This window comes from Nerophis lumbriciformis, linkage group LG03 (genome assembly GCF_033978685.3).
Source record: "Nerophis lumbriciformis linkage group LG03, RoL_Nlum_v2.1, whole genome shotgun sequence".
Taxonomy (NCBI): Eukaryota; Metazoa; Chordata; class Actinopteri; order Syngnathiformes; family Syngnathidae; genus Nerophis; species Nerophis lumbriciformis.
Window position 1 is genome coordinate 24,207,520 of NC_084550.2, and position 23,820 is coordinate 24,231,339.

General features: G+C 37.8%; 1 protein-coding gene across 1 annotated transcript in view; it reads right to left on the minus strand.

The window, feature by feature from the left end:
* LOC133581730 (E3 ubiquitin-protein ligase RNF212B-like) overlaps positions 1 to 11,822 on the minus strand; it is a 54,584-nt gene extending 42,762 nt beyond the window's left edge. The window contains 3 exon segments of the mRNA XM_072912825.1: positions 9,468 to 9,520; positions 9,588 to 9,699; positions 11,749 to 11,822. Of these exon segments, the coding sequence (XP_072768926.1) occupies positions 9,468 to 9,520; positions 9,588 to 9,687 (153 nt within the window). The 5' untranslated portion in view covers positions 9,688 to 9,699; positions 11,749 to 11,822.
* Positions 11,823 to 23,820: the final 11,998 nt, after the last annotated feature.

The following is a 23,820-nucleotide window of genomic DNA, read 5'->3' on the forward strand; positions in this document are numbered from 1 at the left end:
GCAGAAGCTTGTGGATGGCTACCGAAAGCGCCTTATTGCAGTAAAACTTGCCAAGGGACATGTAAGCAAATATTAACATTGCTGTATGTCAGTGACGTGTGGTCACTAGAGGCAGGTGAGGCGGGGCCTCACCTGCCATCATGGATAGAAAAAAAATGTAAAAAGAAAACAAATTAATTAAATTGTTATATGTATTCAGTGATTATACTATTAAGTTATTTTCCATTTAACTTCACCAGTTTTCGATTATTTTTATTCAAAATCGCTGAATTTTCACATTTGCTGTTCAAATACTAAGAAGAGACGGTGCGGTGATCAGCAGCCAGTTGAGGCACGTCACTCAGTTGTGCCTCAACATGGATTGCGCAATGACTCGGCTAACTGCTGGCCTGCTGTGCAGTGAGACCGTATTGCTATATGAATTATATTATACATTTCCATAGTTTAGTTAGCTGAGGTATATAATGTACAGTGTATTTTGTCAACAACTGTATGTGTGTAACGTATTTCTTGTGCTGAGCAATCATAAAACTGCTGCAAAGACGCACTGTGTGAGGCTCGCAGTAATCCCGCCTCCTGGTGCCGGTTAATGCACCCCCGCACAGAGTGCACCCCCCGACGGGAGCGCCACACCAACCAAAGCCCACACCCAAACCCTCCACGTGCAAGACCGAATCCACCCAAAAAAAGTCACTTAACAAGAAGCCAAAAAGTGCAAAAACAACATTGCTCGTGCCGGAGGAGCCGTGAACGACTGCAGGTACACAACATTAGGTACACCTGCAGACTGCAGCACGGATTTCATATTTCATTCATTCACAACTCCTCCAACACGAACACCACTGTTCCCGCACTTATAAGTAAAGGTAAAACCATAATAAGGTTTTTTAAATTAAATGTGCTTTTTTGTGTGCTACAGTTTGTATGTGTAAAGTTAAGTTAAAGTACCAATGATTGTCACACACACACTGGGTGTGGTGAAATTTGTCCTCTGCATTTGACCCATCCTCTTCTTCACCCCCTGGGAGGCGAGGGGAGCAGTGGGCAGGAGCGGCGCCGCGCCCGGGAATAATTTTTGGTGATTTAACCCCCAATTCCAACCCTTGATGCTGAGTGCCAAGCAGGGAAGAATGCTGGTATGAGCTTTTAAACACAACCCGTTAACTGCTGCCAATCAAATGGTGAATAAAATACTCTTTAGGGTTCATATGTTTGTAAATCTGACTGTGATGAAGTCAGTGCCTCACCAGCCATCAACCTCACCGCACGTCACTGCTGTATGTATACTTTTGACCCAGCACATTTGCTCACATTTTCAGTAAACCCAAAATAAATTCATAAAAGAAGCAAACTTCATGAATGTTGTTTTGTGACCAACAAGTATGTACTCCAATCACTCTATCACACAAAAATGAGAGTTGTAGAAAAGATTGGAAACTCAAGACAGCCACGACATTATGTTCTTTACAAGTGTATGTACACTTTTGACCACGACTGTATATTTTATTTAATTAGAAAATGATATGTAGCAAAATGGCCCCCGGCATCCCCAGATTTTTCAGTGTGGGAAAAGTTGAGAACACCATCAGAGGGAATCTGGGCTTTCCATGTTAAATACTGAGATGTTATTCTCTATTGCAAGCAATGTTATTGTTAATATTGGTTTTATGTTAAAGTGTAAGACGTTGCAAAATGAAAACTATGTACACCTTTCAACTGAAACCCTTTGCCTTCTTGTATAATTCAATCATGTGTACTGAGTGAACTGATACACGTTTATATCGTTTCAAATCAATGTAGCTACATTGCCTCAGTAGAAAACTGAGGCAAGGCCGAAGTAAAAATGTATCAAAAGTGGAATGTCTTGTGCGGGCTACTCCGTTGTTCAAAAGGTTGATTAAGAGATGAGAGATTTGATTGGGATACACGGGGTGGACACAGTTCCATTGTTGCCTAAGTGATTCAAGTACACACCTTCATCCAGGCCAGACTTGGGAAAAATACGGCCCATTAAAATTTTCAGTCCGACCCACCGGACGTTCTACATAATTTTTTTAGACCTTTATCATCAAAACTGTAGCCGCCATTATGATGTGCAGGGCTGTTTTTAAATGACCGTAAGTCTTGAATTATAGAAAATATTTCAATGGTTAAAATCTGCGCTTTTGAGTGTTGTACGAGTTATTTTGGTAATCTAGGTCACAGCAGCTCAGACGAGAAACAAAGCAGAGTGTGCGGGGTTTGTTTTCAGAGCAGCCAACCCGAAACGCATGTGTCCGGATCATAGGCGGAAGCAAATTTTTACAACAAATTTCCGCATAAAAGTGATAATATATCATATTGTAGGTGTTTATTACCACTTTTTTCGCATTTAACGCTGGTCACATACAGTCGCGATCAAAAGGTGACATACACTTGTAAAGAACATAATATTGTGAAAGTCCGGTCCATAGTAGATCTAACATAATAGTATGAAAGTCCAGTCCATAGTGGATCTAACATAATAGTAAGAGTCCAGTCCATAGTGGATCTAACATAATAGTAAGAGTCCAGTCCATAGTGGATCTAACATAATAGTGAAACTCCAGTCCATAGTGGATCTAACATAATAGTAAGAGTCCAGTCCATAGTGGATCTAACATAATAGTGAAACCCCAGTCCATAGTGGATCTAACATAATAGTGTGAGAGTCCAGTCCATAGTGGAGCTAACATAATATTGTGAGTCCAGTCCATAGTGGATCTAACATAATAGTGTGAGAGTCCAGTCCATAGTGGATCTAACATAATATTGTGAGAGTCCAGTCCATAGTGGATCTAACATAATAGTGAGAGTCCAGTCCATAGTGAATCTAACATAATAGTGAGAGTGCAGTCCATAGTGGATCTAACATAATAGTAATAGTCCAGTCCATAGTGGGTCTAACATAATAGTAAGAGTCCAGTCCATAGTGGATCTAGCATAATATTGTGAGAGTTCAGTCCATAGTGGATCTAACATAATAACGAGAGTCCAGTCCATAGTGGATCTAACATAATAGTAAGAGTGCAGTCCATAGTGGATCTAACATAATAGTGTGAGAGTCCAGTCCATAGTGGATCTAACATAATAGTGTGAGAGTCCAGTCCATAGTGGATTTAACATAATAGTGAGTGTCCAGCCCATAGTGGATCTAACATAATATTGTGAGAGTCCAGTCCATAGTGGATCTAACATAATAGTGAGAGTCCAGTCCATAGTGGATCTAACATAATAGTGAGAGTCCAGTCCATGGTGGATCTAACATAATAGTGTGAGAGTCCAGTCCATAGTGGATCTAGCATAATATTGTGAGAGTCCAGTCCATAGTGGATCTAACATAATAATGAGAGTCCAGTCCATAGTGGATCTAACATAATATTGTGAGTCCAGTCCATAGTGGATCTAACATAATAGTGAGAGTCCAGTCCATAGTGAATCTAACATAATAGTGAGAGTCCAGTCCATAGTGGATCTAACATAATAGTGAGAGTCCAGTCCATAGTGGATCTAACATAATAGTGAGAGTCCAGTCCATAGTGGGACCAGCAGGAGACCATCCCGAGCTGAGACAGGTCAGCAGCGCAGAGACACCCCCAACCGATGCACAGACAAGCGGTCCACTCCGGGTCCCGACTTTGGACAGCCAGCGCTTCATCCGTGGCCACCGAACGGTTTTCATTGTATATTAGTGCGACCCCCCCACCCCTTTTAAGGGGACGGGCAATATGCGCATTTGTATAGTTCGGTCTGGTTTGAGCCAGGTTTCGCTGAGACCAATGACGTTAAGATTGTTGTCTCTAATGACCTCATTAACTAATAACATTTTGGGAGACAATGATCTTATGTTTAAAAAGCCCATATTATAGGTAGTAGGCTGTTTTGAGGAGTTTTTGTTAAAATTATCCGTAGTAGCAATATTAATAATGTTGCGTGTATTTTGCGTAGTGCGCTTTAAATCATTTCGACCATATCTAGGAATTGATATGACGGGAATTTTCAGATTGTTTGCTTGGTGCTGCGATACACCGAACGCATCATAATTTGCCACCTCAGTAGAATGCATGTCCACCTCTGGCACAGTCACTGCAGAAAAAACATAAATGAATAATAAATAAATCATTTAAAAAATGACATATTACAGTATGTTGATAGCTGGGCATTCATAACCAGCTGACTAGGAATATGACAAAAAAGATATTTAAATTTTGCAGTTGAAACGGAGGCCCGTGTACATTGTGTGTACGTTGGTAACTCTCGCTCCCTGACAACTTTAAGAGCAGTGCTGGCCAAAGGGTTCATAGTTTGGGCTTTTAACTTGGTAGCTCGCGCGCTCGTCTCTCAAGGTGTGCGACACACGTTACGTAGTCATGGGCGGAACAGAAAAGCAGGAACTGAACCAGCGTTTCAACTGAATAAAAACAACTAATGCAGTGAAGCGTGTTGTTACTTGATGTCATCAGCCAAAAAAAAAGACACACACTTCCTTGTTCCTTGTCTGCAAGAAATTAGGGGCTATGATAAGTGAGAGGGAATGTTTTATTTTCCATCTCTTGAACTTACAGCGCTGTTGTGACGTCATCATGCCATTTGCAACAGAATAAGATAATCCATCCATCCATCCATCCATTTTCTACTGCTTATTAATACAAAGGATAAAGAAATTTAAACATACTGTTTATTTTAAGACAAATATTTGTGTTTTTATTTTTTATTAGTATCAACATTCCAGCCATGTTTCCATTTTCCCTAGGTTTATTGTTTATTTTATTTTCACAATGTTCCACGGGCCCTGATTGAAAAAAACAGCCACATTCTACAAATGACCACCCTTTGAACCGCTCGTTAAATATAGTGAAAAATAGAGGTGTGAATCTTTGGTCCCTATTATTTAGAAAAGGATCGAAAAGTATCGAAATACATTTTGGTACCGGTACCAAAATACCGGTATTGGTATCGGGACAACCCTACGAGGAACTCTTTATCCTTCTCGCGATTTGAACGATTCGTACAGCTGAAAACCAAACGTGGAACAGGTGAAACTAATGGGTAACCATGGAAACAAGACAAGGGCGTGAAAAGCCAGAAACTAAAGAGTCCAATAACTAAACAAAACAAAACATGACTAAAACAAAACATAATTACACAGACATGACATTATCAACAACATCCAGAAACGCCGCCGGCTTCTCTGGGCCCGAGATCATCTAAGATGGACTCATGCAAGGTGGAAAAGTGTTCTGTGGTCTGACGAGTCCACATTTCAAATTGTTTTTGGAAATATTCGACATCGTGTCATCCGGACCAAAGGGGAAGCGAACCATCCAGACTGTTATCGACGCAAAGTTCAAAAGCCAGCATCTATGATGGTATAGGGGTGCATTAGTGCCCAAGGCATGGGTAACTTACACATCTGTGAAGGCACCATTAATGCTGAAAGGTACATACAGGTTTTGGAACAACATATGCTGCCATCTAAGTGCCGTCTTTTTCATGGACGCCCCTGCTTATTTCAGCAAGACAATGCCAAGCCACATTCAGCACGTGTTACAACTGCGTGGCTTCGTAAAAAAAGAGTGCGGGTACTTTCCTGGCCCGCCTGCAGTCCAGACCTGTCTCCCATCGAAAATGTGTAATACAAAGGATAAAGAAATGTAAACATACTGTGTATTTTAAGAGAAATATTTGTGTTTTTATTTTTTATTAGTATCAACATTGCAGCCATGTTTCCATTTTCCCTAGGTTTATTGTTTTTTTTATTTTCACAATGTTCCACAGGCCCTCATTGAAAAAAAACAGCCACATTCTACAAATGACCACCCTTTGAACCGCTCGTTAAATATAGTGAAAAATAGAGGTGTGAATTTTTGGTCCCTATTATTTAGAAAAGTATCGAAATACATTTTGGTACCGGTACCAAAATTCCGGTATTGGTATCGGGACAACCCTACGAGGAACTCTTTATCCTTTTCGCGATTTGAACGATTCGTACAGCTGAAAACCAAACGTGGAACAGGTAAAACTAATGGGTAACCATGGAAACAAGACAAGGGAGTGAAAAGCCAGAAACTAAAGAGTCCAATAACTAAACAAAACAAAACATGACTAAAACAAAACATGATTACACAGACATGACATTATCAACAACATCCAGAAACGCCGCCGGCTTCTCTGGGCCCGAGATCATCTAAGATGGACTAATGCAAGGTGGAAAAGTGTTCTGTGGTCTGACGAGTCCACATTTCAAATTGTTTTTGGAAATATTCGACATCGTGTCATCCGGACCAAAGGGGAAGCGAACCATCCAGACTGTTATCGACGCAAAGTTCAAAAGTCAGCATATGTGATGGTATAGGGGTGCATTAGTGCCCAAGGCATGGGTAACTTACACATCTGTGAAGGCACCATTAATGCTGAAAGGTACATACAGGTTTTGGAACAACATATGCTGCCATCTAAGCGCCGTCTTTTTCATGGACGCCCCTGCTTATTTCAGCAAGACAATGCCAAGCCACATTCAGCACGTGTTACAACAGCGTGAATTCGTAAAAAAAGAGTGCGGGTACTTTCCTGGCCCGCCTGCAGTCCAGACCTGTCTCCCATCGAAAATGTGTAATACAAAGGATAAAGAAATTTAAACATACTGTGTATTTTAAGACAAATATTTGTGTTTTTATTTTTTATTAGTATCAACATTCCAGCCATGTTTCCATTTTCCCTAGGTTTATTGTTTATTTTATTTTCACAATGTTCCACGGGCCCTGATTGAAAAAAACAGCCACATTGTACAAATGGCCCCTTGGGCCACCCTTTGAACTGCTTGTTAAATATAGTGAAAAATAGAGGTGTGAATCTTTGGTCCCTATTATTTAGAAAAGTATCGAAATACATTTTGGTACCGGTACCAAAATACCGGTATTGGTATCGGGACAACCCTACAAGGAACTCTTTATCCTATTCGGAGTTTGAACGATTCGTACAGCCAAAAACCACACAAGCAAAGGGCATTTTTTTCTTCGAGAAAGGCTAAATAGCGCAGAGTACCCATTGAGAAGAGAGCTAGCTTGACCACCACCAGTATTCAGTCAAATCCAGCAAATTTATGGCTCTAAAAATCAGGTCAACTGAATGCGGAAGGCCCTAAAACAGGTGTGTCAAACTCATTTTCATTGAGGGCCACAACGCAGTTATGGTTGCCCTCAGAGGGACGCTTTTAACAATGAATAATATATAGTATGAATATAAATGTGTATAAATAAAGCCTATGTATAATTTTCTGTCTTTTTTTACGTACGCTGTACAAAACAAAAATTTTAGATTGTACTAGGGTTGTACGGTATACCGGTATTAGTATAGTACAGCGATACTAATGAATCATATTCGGTACTATACCGCCTCTGAAAAGTACCGGTCCATCACCCCCACCGCGCCCCTGTCGTCGTCACATCATGTTGGCCGCTGGTTTTACAAGCAGAGGAGCATGTTCGGCAGCGCACAATCACAGAGTACTTACAGACAAACACAGTGTGTAGACAGAAAAGGGAGAACGGACACATTTTGGCTTAAAAAGTAAAGATAAAGGTGAAGTTATAACACTGAAACACCCTCAGGAAGAGGTGCTTTAAGACATGGCTAGCTGGCTAGCGGCTAAAGCTCAGCCGCAGTCGGCAGTGTTTTAGCTACTTCTAAATGACTAATCCTCGCCTCCAATAAAGTAAGTTTCTTACAAGTATCATTATCACTGCAGGACGAGGAATAGCTAAACATGCTTCACTACACACCGTAGCTCACCGGCGTCAAAATGTAAACAAACGCCGTAGGTGGATCTACGCCTAACATCCACTGTAATGATACCAAAGTACAGTAGCGTATCTGGTCGATACTACTATGATTACGTCGATATTTTTTGGCATCAAAACATCTTTTTTTTTTTTTTTTTTTAAATTTACATTATGTTTATAAACTCAGGAAATATGTTACTGGACACATGCGGACTTTGAATATGACCAATGTATGATCCTGTAACTACTTGGTATCGGATTGATACCCAAATTTGTGGTATCATCCAATACTAATGTAAGGTATCCGAACAAAAGAAGATTAAGTGATTATTACATTTTAACAGAAGTGTAGATAGAACTTGCTAAAAGAGAAAATAAGCACATATTAACAGTAAATGAACAAGTAGATTAATAATACATTTTCTACCACTTGTCCTTAATAATGTTGACAAAATAATAGGTAGATAAATGACACAATATGTTACTGCATATGTCAGCAGACTAATTAGGAGTCTTTGTTTGTTTACTTACTACTAAAAGACAAGTTCTCTAGTATGTTCACTATTTTATTTAAGGATTAAATTGCAATAATAAACATATGTTTAATGTACCCTAAGATTGTTTGTTAAAATAAAGCCAATAATGCAATTTTTTGAGGTCCCCTTTATTTAGAAAAGTATCGAAATAATGTTGGTACCGGTACCAGTACCAACATATTGGTATCGGGACAACACAAGATTGTACTGTATAAAACTGGCAGCTCAGTCGCCACAATTTTTACGTAATATTAGCTTTTTTTTTTTTTTTTTTTTTTTACAGCATATAAAATAAAAAAATACATGAGATTAAATTCAATGGAATGGAAAAGTAGGCAATTTTTTATACTGTAAAATCTACGGTCGTTGTGTATTATTACTCTATATTGAAAGTGGATTTTACTGTAAAATTTTTACATGAACAGTTTGTTGGATTGCTTGCTTTGAAATTTGATTGACTGATTGAGAAGTTTATTGACATCTTAAAGAAGTGAATCCATGTAACGCTTTAAAACGGCAATTGGATGACACAAAAAGCCAAAAGGCTTGTTTCCATTGTGGGCCATTAAATATTCATCACATTTGATACAATCAATAATAAAAGATATATCATCCTGTAACATGTATATAAAAATGTACGTTAAAAATTGATAAATTATGTACATGTACACAGTATACATGTCAGGTGATTTGAAAAACAATATATACAAAAAAAGGGGGGGAGGGGGGGGTGTATACACTATGTACATAAGAAGTCATAGGTCAAATCATAAATCCTAAGTCAAGCAGATATTTAAATATTTATTTTTATTTGAACAATAACATTGTTTTGAAATGTATGATGATATAATATTTTATTTTATTATTAGAGATGATTAAAGTGTAAATATATGTAATTGTACGCAGCGCATTTATTTTTGTAATACATTTATTAAAAAAAGATAAGGTACATTATTTACACATATTATTTATATATATTATTTACACGCTTTTGGGGGCCACACAAATGGATTTTGCGGGCCAGATCTGACACCTGTGGTCTAAAATTTCCATGGCAAGGTGTGCAAACTGCATTATTTCCACTGGTGATGGAGTCAACAAGGAAAGACTCAAAGAGGAAAAGATCACCGACCTGATCTGTGATGGGTAGATAACTGCAGCTGGTTCCACATATGACGCACTGCTCTGAGGGCCGAGTCACAGAGTCAAGGCATGAACACTTCAGACATTTGTCAAAGCGGGCGAGCCTTACTAGATTTGATGCAAGCTTCACAGCAGATGTGGCCACAGCTGGCCACTGCAAACTTGGATCCTGTCTTGGTGAAACAGCGGTTACAATGGAACCACTCCATTGGTGCTCCTTCCTGCAATCACACACAACGTTTAGTTTATGGCAGTGCTCCTCCATTATATCCTCTTACTAGGAAGAAGAAAACATTCAGACTCTGTGCTCCACTCATAAAAGTCTTTATTTTACTTTCAATGTTTAAATCTCTGGATTGACTTCAAATCCATCCATCAATTATACGTTTTTATTATGTTCGTTTGTTTATTTTATGCTGTTTTTTAAACATAGAAACTTGTTTTGTTTTTTTAATAGCAAAAACTACATTTGCAATATTTTCCCCAAAAATATTTGAAAGGTGGAATATTGGATGTGAAGTAGTTGGAGCCTTCTTTAGGTCAACAATTCATAAGAACGTGATTTTGATTTATTGTTTTTTTAAACAATGACAGCTTCAAAGAAAAAAAAGTTTTGTTTTATCAGAGTCAACATTGCAACTTTTTTTTATATTATATATATTATATATATATATATATATATATATATATATATACACACACCGGTATATACATATATATATATATATATATTAGGGCTGCAACAACTAATCGATTAAATCGATTACAAAAATAGTTGGCGATTAATTTAGTCATCGATTCGTTGGATCTATGCTATGCGCATAGGCAATTTTTAATGTTTTATTAATTATTTTTTTTAATAGACCTTTATTTATAAACTGCAACATGTACAAACATCTGAGAAACAATAATCAAAATAAGTAGAAGTATTATCCGATTATCAATCGATTAATCGAAGTAATAATCGGCAGATTAGGGTTGCAACTAACGATTAATTTGATAATCGATTAATCTGTCGATTATTACTTCGATTAATAATCGGATAAAAGAGACAAAGTACATTTCTATCCTTTCCAGTATTTTATTGGGGGAGGAAACAGCATACTGGCACAGTACTTATTTTGATTATTGTTTCTCAGCTGTTTGTACATGTTGCAGTTTATAAATAAAGGTTTATTAAACAAAAATAGAAATAAAATTAAAAAAATATTTTAAAAAATTGCCTGTGCGGATGGGCATAGATCCAACCAATCGATGACTAAATTAATCGCCAACTATTTTTATAATCGATTTTAATCTATTAGTTGTTGCAGCCCTACAACAGATTAATCGATTATCAAATGAATCGTTAGTTGCAGCCCTAATATACATACACGTATATATATATATATATATATATATATATATATATATATATATATATATATGTATATATACACATATACATATATATACACACATATACATATATATATACACACACATGTACATATATATATATATATATATATAATCAACCATTTTTTGGGTTTTAAAATCTACCATATATAGTAAAAATCAAAAAACGGCCCCAATTTAGTTTTTTGATTTGCATTTAAGAATTGTAAATAGAATGAACGGAAGGTACAAGGACCAATTATATATGTATTAAAAGAAAAACAGACCTCATTTCAGCTTTGAGTTAGGTGAAAAAGCACATTATTAGTAGTTGTAGTTGCGTTGAATTGTACATTTACAATGTGCCACAGGCCAATAAAACAAGAGAAGTGGGCCACAAATGACCCTGAGACACATTTTGAACACCACTCTATGTGGAACACAGCTACATATTTAAAAAGTCCCAAGCCTTACTCTTTAGTATTTTATATTCCTTGTAACAATAATTAAGTGCATATAATTGGAATAATGCAATGACAATTAGCAAGATGTGGCTATGTACTGTTATGTGATAATAATAGTTGTTAGCCAAAAGAGTGTAGTTAGTACTAACTCAACAAAAAAAACACGAATTTCACGGTTTCTTACTAATATAAAATATAATTAAAAATAAAAACACACAGTAATATCCGAGTTATGTTAGTTAAATTAGCTTCCAAGCCAAAAAGAAATAGAAGTTAGCTGTTAGCTTATTAGCACAACATAGGTCAGTATGAGCACTTTCACAAACATTTAGACTTTCTGTGAGACACATCAAAAATATATTTTGCTAGAAAATGTGTGCCTGTTTGGATATAAGTTCGAACTAGCTGACACAATTTACAATTTAATACCTGTTTTGTGGCTTCAGTCGTCCCGCAGTAGACAGGTGGTGGTGATGAGGGTTGCCAGATGGGAAAGGACAAATTATTGTACGATATCAGGGGTGTCCAAACTTTTTCACTGAACAATCCAAGCATGCAAGGGCCAATTTGATAGAGTGGCCTCCGTCATAAAAGTGTTAACAATTAAGTTGTGTATTAATTTCAGACCTATCTCTCGATATGAAGTTTTTATTTCATGTTTAATGCTCTTTTTGTTGTCGAAAAGCCTGTTGTTGTTTTTTTGGCAAAAACAAAACATTGTAATATCTTCCACAAAAATATTTTCAAAGTGGAATATTTAATGTGAAGTAATTGGGGCCTTAAATAGGTCAATAATTCACAACGCTGGTTTTGATTTATTACAATTTTTTTTTAACAAAGACATTAAAAATAAAATCCCACTAAATTTACTGGGGATCCAAAGGGCCACACTCATAAAGGTATTAAAAATAAGTCATATATTATAAAAAATCAAAAAATAGAATTCACGCTTCAATCTCTAGATCAAATTCAAATCAATCTGTCGATATAAAGTTATTTAAAATAAAATGTTTTATGCAATTTTTGTTAAGAAAACTTTTTATGGCAAAAATAAAACATTGCAATATCTTCCACAAAAATATTTTCAAAGTGGAATATTTGATGTGGAGTATTTGGAGCCTTAAATAGGTCAATAATTCACAACGCTGGTTTTGATTTATTACAATTTTTTTTTCACAAAGACATTAAAAAGAAAATCCCACTAAAATTATCAGGGATCCAAAGGGCCACACTCATAAAAGTATTAAAAATAAGTAATTATTATAAAAAATTAAAAAATAGAATTCACGCTTAAATCTCTAGATCAAATTCAGATCAATCTGTCGATATAAAGTTATTTAATTAAAATGTTTTATGCAATTTTTGTTAAGAAAACTTTTTAATGGCAAAAATAAAGCATTGCAATATCTTCCACAAAAATATTTTCAAAGTGGAATATTTGATGTGGAGTAATTGGAGCCTTAAATAGGTCAATAATTCACAACGCTGGTTTTGATTTATTACAATTTTTTAAACAAAGACATAAAAAAGAAAATCCCACTAAAATGATTGGAGATCCAAAGGGCCACACTCATAAAAGTATTAAAAATAAGTCATATATAATAAAAAACAAAAAAATAGAATTAACGCTTAAATCGCTAGATCAAATTCGGATCAATATGTCGATATAAAGTTATTTAAAACAAAATGTTTAATGCAATTTTTGTTAAGAAAACTTTTTATGGCAAAAACAAAATATTGCAAAATCTTCCACAAAAATATTTTCAAAGTGGAATATTTGATGTGGAGTAATTAGAGCCTTAAATAGGTCAATAATTCCCAACCCTGGTTTTGATTTATTAATTATTTTTTTTACGAAAAGACATTAAAAACAAAATCCCACTAAAATTATTGGGGCTCCAAAGAGCCACACTCATAAAAGTATTAAAAATAAGTCATATATAATAAAATAAAATAAAAAATAGAATTAACGCCTAATTCTCTAGATCAAATTCGGATTAATATGTCGAAATAAAGTTATTTAAAATACATTTTTAATGCAATTTTTGTTAGAAAACTTTTTATGGCAAAAATAAAGCATTGCAATATCTTCCAAAAAAATATTTTCAAAGTGGAATATTTGATGCGGAGTATTTGGAGCCTTAAATAGGTCAATAATTCACAACGCTGGTTTTGATTTATTACAAAAAAAAATTCACAAAGACATTAAAAAGAAAATCCCACTAAAATTATCAGGGATCCAAAGGGCCACACTCATAAAAGTATTAAAAATAAGTCATATATAATAAAAAAGCAAAAAAACAGAATTAACGCTTGAATCTCTAGATCAAATTCGGATCAATATGTCGATATAAAGTTATTTAAAATAAAATGTTTAACGCAATTTTTGTTAAGAATACTTTTTATGGCAAAAACAAAAAGTATGCAATATCTCCTCCAAAAATATTTTCAAAGTGGAATATTTGATGTGAAGTAATTGGAGCCTTAATTATGTCAACATTTATGTTTTTGATTTATTACATTTTTTAACAAAAAAAAATAGCTCACTAAAATTGGGCCCCACTCATAAGTTTTACATTATTTTTTATTTTACTTTCAATGTTTAAATCTCTAGATTCAAATCCATCCATCAATTAAAAGCGTGTATTTTGTTTGTTTATTTTATGCTGTTTTTATCATAGAAACTTGTTTTTTTTTCAATGGCAAACACAAAATTTGCAATATTTTCCCCGAAAAATATTTCCAGGTGGAATATTGGATGTGAAGTAGTTGGAGCCATCTTTCGATCAACAACTCATGAGAACATGATTTTTATTTTTTTAAACAATGACAGCTTTAAAGAAAAAAAAATTGCATTGTTTATATTTTTTATTTTTTTATTAGAGTCAACATTGCAACTTTTTTGTTACATTTCACCTCCATACATCCATTCATTTTCTACTGCTTGTCCCTTTTGGGGTCGCTGGAGCCTATCTCGGCTGCATTCTGGCAAAAAGGCGGGGTACACCCTGGACAAGTCGCCACCTCATCGCAGGGCCAACACAGACAGACAGACAACATTCACACTCACACACTAGGGCCAATTTAGTGTTGCCAATATATATACAAACCCCGTTTCCATATGAGTTGGGAAATTGTGTTAGATGTAAATATAAACGGAATACAATGATTTGCAAATCATTTTCAACCCATATTCAGTTGAATATGCTACAAAGACAACATATTTGATGTTCAAACTGATAAACATTTTTTTTTTTTTGCAAATAACCATTAACTTTAGAATTTGATGCCAGCAACACGTGACAAAGAAGTTGGGAAAGGTGGCAATAAATACTGATAAAGTTGAGGAATGCTCATCAAACACTTATTTGGAACATCCCACAGGTGAACAGGCAAAGTGGGAACAGGTGGGTGCCATGATTGGGTATAAAAGTAGATTCCATGAAATGCTCAGTCATTCACAAACAAGGATGGAGCGAGGGTCACCACTTTGTCAACAAATGCGTGAGCAAATTGTTGAACAGTTTAAGAAGAACCTTTCTCAACCAGCTATTGCAAGGAATTTAGGGGTTTCACCATCTACAGTCTGTAATATCAAAGGGTTCAGAGAATCTGGAGAAATCACTGCACGTAAGCAGCTAAGCCCGTGACCTTAGATCCCTCAGGCTGTACTGTATCAACAAGCGACATCAGTGTGTAAAGGATATCACCACATGGGCTCAGGAACACTTCAGAAACCCACTGTCAGTAACTACAGTTGGTCGCTACATCTGTAAGTGCAAGTTAAAACTCTCCTATGCAAGGCGAAAACAGTTTATCAACAACACCCAGAAACGCCGTCGGCTTCGCTGGGCCTGAGCTCATCTAAGATGGACTGATACAAAGTGGAAAAGTGTTCTGTGGTCTGACGAGTCCACATTTCAAATTGTTTTTGGAAACTGTGGACGTTGTGTCCTCCGGACCAAAGAGGAAAAGAACCATCCGGATTGTTATAGTTGAAAAGCCAGCATCTGTGATGGTATGTGGATGTATTAGTGCCCAAGACATGGGTAACTTACACATCTGTGAAGGCACCATTAATGCTGAAAGGTACATACAGGTTTTGGAGCAACATATGTTGCCATCCAAGCAACGTTACCATGGACGCCCCTGCTTATTTCAGCAAGACAATGCCAAGCCAGATGTTACATCAACGTGGCTTCATAGTAAAAGAGTGCGGGTACTAGACTGGCCTGCCTGTAGTCCAGACCTGTCTCCCATTGAAAATGTGTGGCGCATTATGAAGCCTAAAATAGCACAACGGAGACCCCCCGACTGTTGAACAACTTAAGCTGTACATCAAGCAAGAATGGGAAAGAATTCCACCTGAGAAGCTTCAAAAATGTGTCTCCTCAGTTCCCAAACGTTTACTGAGTGTTGTTAAAAGGAAAGGCCATGTAACACAGTGGTGAACATGCCTTTTCCCAACTACTTTGGCACGTGTTGCAGCCATGAAATTCTAAGTTAATTATTATTTGCAAAAAAAAAAAAGTTTATGAGTATTATTTTCGGGTCTCCCTATGTCTAGCATTAAAAAATTACAGTTGGTACAAAATGCGGCTGCTAGACTTTTGACAAGAACAAGAAAGTTTGATCATATTACGCCTATACTGGCTCACCTGCACTGGCTTCCTGTGCACTTAAGAAGTGACTTTAAGGTTTTACTACTTACGTATAAAATACTACACGGTCTAGCTCCGTCCTATCTTGTCGATTGTATTGTACCATATGTCCCGGCAAGAAATCTGCGTTCAAAGAACTCCGGCTTATTAGTGATTCCCAGAGCCCAAAAAAAGTCTGCGGGCTATAGAGCGTTTTCTATTCGGGCTCCAGTACTATGGAATGCCCTCCCGGTAACAATTAGAGATGCTACCTCAGTAGAAGCATTTAAGTCCCATCTTAAAACTCATTTGTATACTCTAGCCTTTAAATAGCCCCCCTGTTGGACCAGTTGATCTGCCGTTTCTTTTCTTTTCTCCTCTGCTCCCCTTTTCCTTGAGGGGGGGGGGGGGGCACAGGTCCGGTGGCCATGGATGAAGTGCTGGCTGTCCAGAGTCGGGACCCGGGGTGGACCGCTCGCCTGTGCATCGGCTGGGAACATCTCTACGCTGCTGACCCGTCTCCGCTCGGGATGGTGTCCTGCTGGCCCCACTATGGACTGGACTCTTACTATTATGTTGGATCCACTATGGACTGGACTCTCACAATATTATGTCAGACCCACTCGACATCCATTGCTTTCGGTCTCCCCTAGAGGGGGGGGGTTACCCACATATGCGGTCCTCTCCAAGGTTTCTCATAGTCATTCACATCGACGTCCCACTGGGGTGAGTTTTTCCTTGCCCGTATGTGGGCTTTGTACCGAGGATGTCGTTGTGGCTTGTGCAGCCCTTTGAGACACTTGTGATTTAGGGCTATATAAATAAAGATTGATTGATTGATTGATTGAGTTTGAACATCAAATATGTTGTCTTTGTAGTGCACTCAACTGAATATGGGTTGAAAAGGATTTGCAAATCATTGTATTCCGTTTATATTTACATCTAACACAATTTCCCAACTCATATGGAAACGGGGTTTGTATATATATATATATATATATATATATACACACACATATATGCATAAACACATATATATATATACACACACACGTGCATATACGTATATAAATATATATATATATATATATATATATATATATATATATATATATATATAAACACATATTCATGTGTGTGTATTAAGGCTGTGAATCTTTGGGTGTCCCACGATTCGATTCAATATCAATTCATGGGGTCACGATTCGATTCAAAAATCGATTTTTTTTTTTCGATTCAACGCGATTCTCGATTCAAAAACGATATTTTCCCGATTCAAAAGGATTCTCTATTCATTCAATACATAGGATTTCAGCAGGATCTACCCCAGTCTTTTTTTTGTCATTGCCACATCAATATGGAATGCACTCCCAACAGGTGTAAAAGAAAGGGCATCTCTATTATAGGGGCAGCATGGCGTAGTGGGTAGAGCAACCGTGCCAGAAACCTGGGGGTTGCAGGTTCGCTCCCCGCCTCTTACCATCCAAAAATTGCTGCCGTTGTGTCCTTGGGCGGGACACTTCACCCTTTGCCCCCGGTGCCACTCACACCGGTGAATTGAATGATGAATGATAGGTGGTGGTCGGAGGGGCCGTTGGCGCAAATTGCAGCCACGCTTCCGTCAGTCTACCCCAGGGTAGCTGTGGCTATGAAAGTAGCTTACCACCAACAGGTGTGAATGACTGATGGGTTCTACATGTAAAGCGACTTTGGGTACTTAGAAAAGCGCTATATAAATCCCAGTTATTATTATTATCCTCCGTCAAAACCGCACTAAAAGAACACCTCCAGGCAACTTCAACCCTAAACTAACACCCTCCCTTCCACATCATACCTCTTCGGATTGTAAATAATCAAATGTCGACACTTTTTCTTATACTTTCTGATACCTCTCTTTGTGTCCACTACTTGCTGTACATATCCTACCAAGTCAGACCTACACTGTTCCAATGTCCATTTCTCTGATGATGCAATGGTTGACTGAAGTGTCTGACTCACCCCCCTCCATATCCCACACCCCAGATTGTAAATAATTCAATGTATATACTCTGATGATTATCTTGTGTGATGACTGTATGTATTCAATCAATCAATCAATGTTTATTTATATAGCCCTAAATCACAAAAGTCTCAAAGGGCTGTACAAGCCACAACGACATCCTCGGTACAGAGCCCACATAAGGGACGTCGATGTGAATGACTATGAGAAACCGCATATGTGGGTAACTTCCCCCCTCTCTAGGGGAGACCGAAAGCAATGGATGTCGAGTGACATATGAAAGAACAGTCCTTAGTGGATCTAACATAGAAGTGAGAGTCCAGTCCATAGTGGGGCCAGTAGGAGACCAGCAGGAGACCAGCAGGAGACCATCCCGAGCAGAGACGGGTCAGCAGCACAGAGATGTCCCCAGGCAAGCGGTCCACCCTGGGTCCCAACTCTGGACAGCCAGCACTTCATCCATGGTCACCGGAACCGGAATAACCCGACGAGGAGGCAGAGGAGAAAAGAAAAGAAACAGCAGATCAACTGGTCTAGAAAGGGGGCGGCGTGGCGCAGTGGGAGAGTGGCCGTGCGCAACCCGAGGGTCCCTGGTTCAATCCCAACCTAGTACCAACCTCGTCATGTCCGTTGTGTCCTGAGCAAGACACTTCACCCTTGCTCCTGATGGGTGCTGGTTAGCGCCTTGCATGGCAGCTCCCTCCATCAGTGTGTGAATGTGTGTGTGAATGGGTAAATGTGGAAGTAGTGTCAAAGCGCTTTGAGTACCTTGAAGGTAGAAAAGCGCTATACAAGTACAACCCATTTATTTATTATTTGTCTATTTAAAGCAGGGGTGCTCACACTTTTTCTGCAGGCGAGCTACTTTTAAATTGATCAAGTCGTGGGGATCTACCTCATTCATATATATAATTTATATTTACTTATTTATGAAATATATGTTTTTGTTAATAAGTTAAAGGTGTTTAATGATAGTGCAATCATGTTTAACACATAGTTAATAAATTAAAGGTGTATAATGATAATACAAGTATGTTTAATACATATAGTTAATAAGTTAAAGGTGTTTAAAGATAATGCAAGCATGTTTAATACATATAGTTAATATTAATAAGTTAAAGGTGTTTAATGATAATACAAGCATGTTTAATACATATGGTTAATATTAATAAGTTAAAGGTGTTTAAAGATAATACAAGCATGTTTAACATAGTTAATATTAACAAGTTAAAGGTGTTTAATGGTAATACAAGCATGTTTAACACATAGTTAATACTGTTAAGTTAAAGGTGTTTAAAGATAATGCAAGCATGTTTAACACATAGTTAATATTGTTAACAAGTTAAGATGTTTAAAGATAATACAGGCATGTTTAACACATATAGATTCCTTTCTTTCATGAAGACAAGAATATAAGTTGGTGTATTACCTGATTCTGATGACTTGCATTGATTGGAATCAGACAGTGGTGCTAAAAACGTCCGCATTTTCGAATGGAGGAGAAAAAAGTTATTTCTGTCCAATACCACATGAAAGTGGTTGGTTTTTGGCATCTTATTTGTCCAGCTTCCGTACTCCTTTGTATACACTTTACAAGAAATACATTGTCGGCAAACTCCATAGCTTGCTAGCTTGTGCACGCCAGTTTTCTGAGACTCTTATTTTGTTAGCGCAGGCAGGATGAAGCAGAGCTTTTATTGTGCAACTGTGCAGTCGGTCTTTGGAGTTTTGACGACAGGTACGACGCCAGAGTCTGTTGTATTAAAGTGTTTCTCGCCTTCCAGTCGGTAAACTTAATGAGCTGGCAGCAGCCAGCGTCATCTCAGAAGACCCTCGGGTGCCGTGAATGTCAATCAAGTGACGAAAGTGACGTCATAGTGAAGATTTATGATCGCTCATTTTTAGGACTATTTTTTTAATGCCTGGCTGGTGATCGACCGGTAGCTCGCAATTGACGTAATGAGCACCCCTGATTTAAAGGCTAGAGTATACAAATGAGTTTTAAGATGGGACTTAAATGCTTCTACTGAGGTAGCATCTAATTGTTACCAGGAGGGCATTCCAGAGTATTGGAGCCTGAATGGAAAACGCTCTAAAGCCCGCAGACTTTTTTTGGACTCTGGGAATCACTAATAAGCCGGAGTTCTTTGAACGCAGGTTTCTTACCGGGACATATGGTACAATGCAATCGGCAAGATAGGACGGAGCTAGACCGTGTAGTATTTTATACGCAAGTAGTAAAACCTTAAAGTCGCATCTTAAGTGCACAGGAAGCCAGTGCAGGTGAGCCAGTATAGGCGTAATATGATCAAACTTTCTTGTTCTTGTCAAAAGTCTAGCAGCCGCATTTTGTACCTGCTGTAATCTTTTAATGCTAGACATAGGGAGACCAGAAAATAATACGTTACAGTAATCGAGACGAGACGTAACGAACGCATGAATAATGATCTCAGCGTCGCTAGTGGATAAAATGGAACAAATTTTAGCGATATTACAGAGATGGAAGAAGGCCGTTTTAGTAACACTCTTAATGTGTGACTCAAAGGAGAGAGTTGGGTCGAAGATAATACCCAGATTCTTTACCGAGTCGCTTTGTGTAATTGTTTGGTTGTCAAATGTTAAGGTGGTATTAAATAGGTGTCGGTGTTGAGCAGGACCGATAATCAGCATTTCCGTTGTCTTAGTGTTGAGTTGCAAAAAGTTAGCGGACATCCATTGTATTATGATAGTATATACAGTAACTGTATCATGAATCAATTTACATGGACCCCGACTTAAACAAGTTGAAAAACTTATTGGGGTGTTACCATTTAGTGGTCAATTGTACGGAATATGTACTTCACTGTGCAATCTACTAATACAAGTTTCAATGAATCAATCAGTCTGCTGACATGCAAGCAGTCGTAGATTTTTGTAAAAAGCTTTTATAATTGTAAAGGACAATGTTTTATCAACTGATTGCAATAATGTAAATTTGTTTTAACTATTAAATGAACCAGTCTACATGTGCTTTGTGGACTTGGAGAAGGCATTCGACCGTGTCCTGTGGGGAGTGTTCAGAGAGTATGGGGTATCGGACTGTCTGATTGTGGCAGTCCACTCCCTGTATGATCAGTGCCAGAGCTTGGTCCGCATTGCCGGCAGTAAGTCGGACCCGTTTCCAGTGAGGGTTGGACTCTGCCAAGGCTGCCCTTTGTCACCGATTCTGTTCATAACTTTTATGGACAGAATTGCTAGGCGCAGTCAAGGCGTTGAGGGGATCCGGTTTGGTGGCTGAAAGATTAGGTCTCTGCTTTTTGCAGATGTGGTCCTGATGGTTTCACCTGGCCAGGATCTTTAGCTCTCACTGGATCGGTATGGGACTGGGATGAGAATCAGCACCTCCAAGTCAGAGTCCATGGTTCTCTCCCGGAAAAGGGTGGAGTGCCATCTCCGGGTTGCGGAGGAGATCTTGCCCCAAGTGGAGGAGTTCAAGTACCTTGGAGTCTTGTTCACGAGTGGATCGTAAGATCGACAGGCGGATCGGTGCCTTCAGTAATGCGGACGCTGTATCAACACGTTATTGTGAAGGAGCTGAGCCGGAAGGCAAAGCTCTCAATTTACCGGTCGATCTACGTTCCCATCCTCACCTATGGTCATGAGCTTTGGGTTATGACCGAAAGGACAAGATCACGGGTACAAGCGGCCCAAATGAGTTTCCTCCGCCGGGTGGCGGGGCTCTCCCTTAGAGATAGGGTGAGAAGCTCTGTCATCCAGGAGGAGCTCAAAGTAAAGCCGCTGCTGCTCCTCCACATGGAGAGGAGCCAGATGAGGTGGTTCGGGCATCTGGTCAGGATGCCACCCGAACGCCTCCCTAGGGAGGTATTTAGGGCCTGTCCGACCGGTAGGAGGCCACGGGGAAGACCCAGGACACGTTGGGAAGACTACATCTCCCGGCTGGCCTGGGAACGCCTTGGGATTCCCCGGGAAGAGCTGGACAAAGTGGCTGGGAAGAGGGAAGTCTGGGCTTCCCTGCTTAGGCTGCTGCCCCCGCGACCCGACCTCGGATAAGCGGAAGAAGATGGATGGATATTAAATGAACCAAAAATATGACTTATTTTATCTTTGTGAAAATATTGGACACAGTGTGTTGTCAAGCTTATGAGATGCAAGTGTAAGCCACTGTGACACTGTTATTTTTATAAATGTCTAATGATAATGTCAGAGGGATTTTTAATCACTATGTTGAAATTGTAACCAATAGATATTTTTATTTCACTACTTTTAGTTTGTGTTTCCTCTCAATTGTTCTGTTTATTGCAGTTCTGAGTGTTGCTGAGTTGGGTTTGCATTGTTATGGTATTGCCTTGTTGATTAATTAAAAAAAATAAATTTAAATTAAAAAAAAAGTTTAAAAAATGACAATCGATTCTGAATCGCACAATGTGAGAATCGCAATTCGAATTTTCCCACACCCTATATATATATATATATATAGTACACATACATATGCAGTTTGACTGAAGCGCTCAACTGTTTATCAGGAAGCGTTTCAGCTCACACTAGAAGTCAGTAAACTAATGATTCTGAATCGATTCAAAGTGTTCAAGACATTTTGAACATTTGTGCGTGGAGTAGTTTGTAACCCTTAACCCCCCCTCCCCAAAAGGTTTTACAAGCTATGGAGATATCGGTAAAATGCATTTAATTTAGATAGTCATATTGGAATATGGGATCCATTTACATTTTTTAAATTAAAATATGACTTATCTTTGTGGAAAATATTGGACACAATGAGTTGTCAATGCAAGTGTAAGCCAGTGTGACTATTTTTTGGTTTTTTAAAATGTTTTTATATATATTTTTTATAAATGGCTGTGATAATTTAAATGAGGGACTTATAATCACTATGTTGGAATTCTTAATACTGATACTGTTAATTTTTGTGTCATGTTTGTGTGTCCTCAATTGCTCTTTTGGTTGCTATTCTGAATGTTGCTGAGCCAGGTTTGGGTTATGGTATTGTGTATTTTGGCGGGATTAAAAAACATTTACATATTACAAGAATCTGAATTCAGTATCAATTCTGATTCGAATCTCCATCCGAGAACTGGAATCGAATGGAGAGTTTCAAGACTCATCCCGAGTGTTTGACGTTTGGTCACAATTATCGAGCTAAACCAGACTAAAATTAAAAAGCGGGATTATTTTTGAGTTATCATTTAAGGTGAGTCTTTCATAAACGGTTGTGCTTTTCATACTTATTTTGCAAAGAAATGTGTTTAAAAAAAATATAAAAAGCTGGGGGCAGTGTAAAAAAAATAAATTCATCCAATTCAGATTTAAAATGTATTCAATATTTTTGGATCAATAACTGCTTAGAAATAGCATTCAAACATTTACATTTCACCTATTTTTGACCAAAAGGTTTTAATTTGTCCTAATAGTATTTAAAAAATAAGATTAGTACATGTAGGTCAACTGCTTAGTAAACTTAAATATTGGGATTGCATTAGTGTTTTTGGAAATAGAATTTAAACTAAGTTTTTAGGCCTGTGGTACACCCGTTGCCACGGGTTTATACCAAAATTATGTGAACCAAGTTGTATAAGAATCTGAATCGGGTGCCCAAATACCCACCTTGATTTGCAGGTTAAATGTGACCAAGTAAATCCAGGTGTGGTAGATCATAAAAATAGTGTCAATACAGAAGGTGAGTGTGCCATACACTCACTGAGGCATCATTTACCCATCATTAGACTTTATGTACTTTGCTACAATTGTCAAGTAGACACCAAGTTTGAGTACTTGCAAGAACTGACACATTAAGTGTGTTTGAGCAACAACAAACAGTTTAACGTGAAGAAAACATTTAGTCAGAAG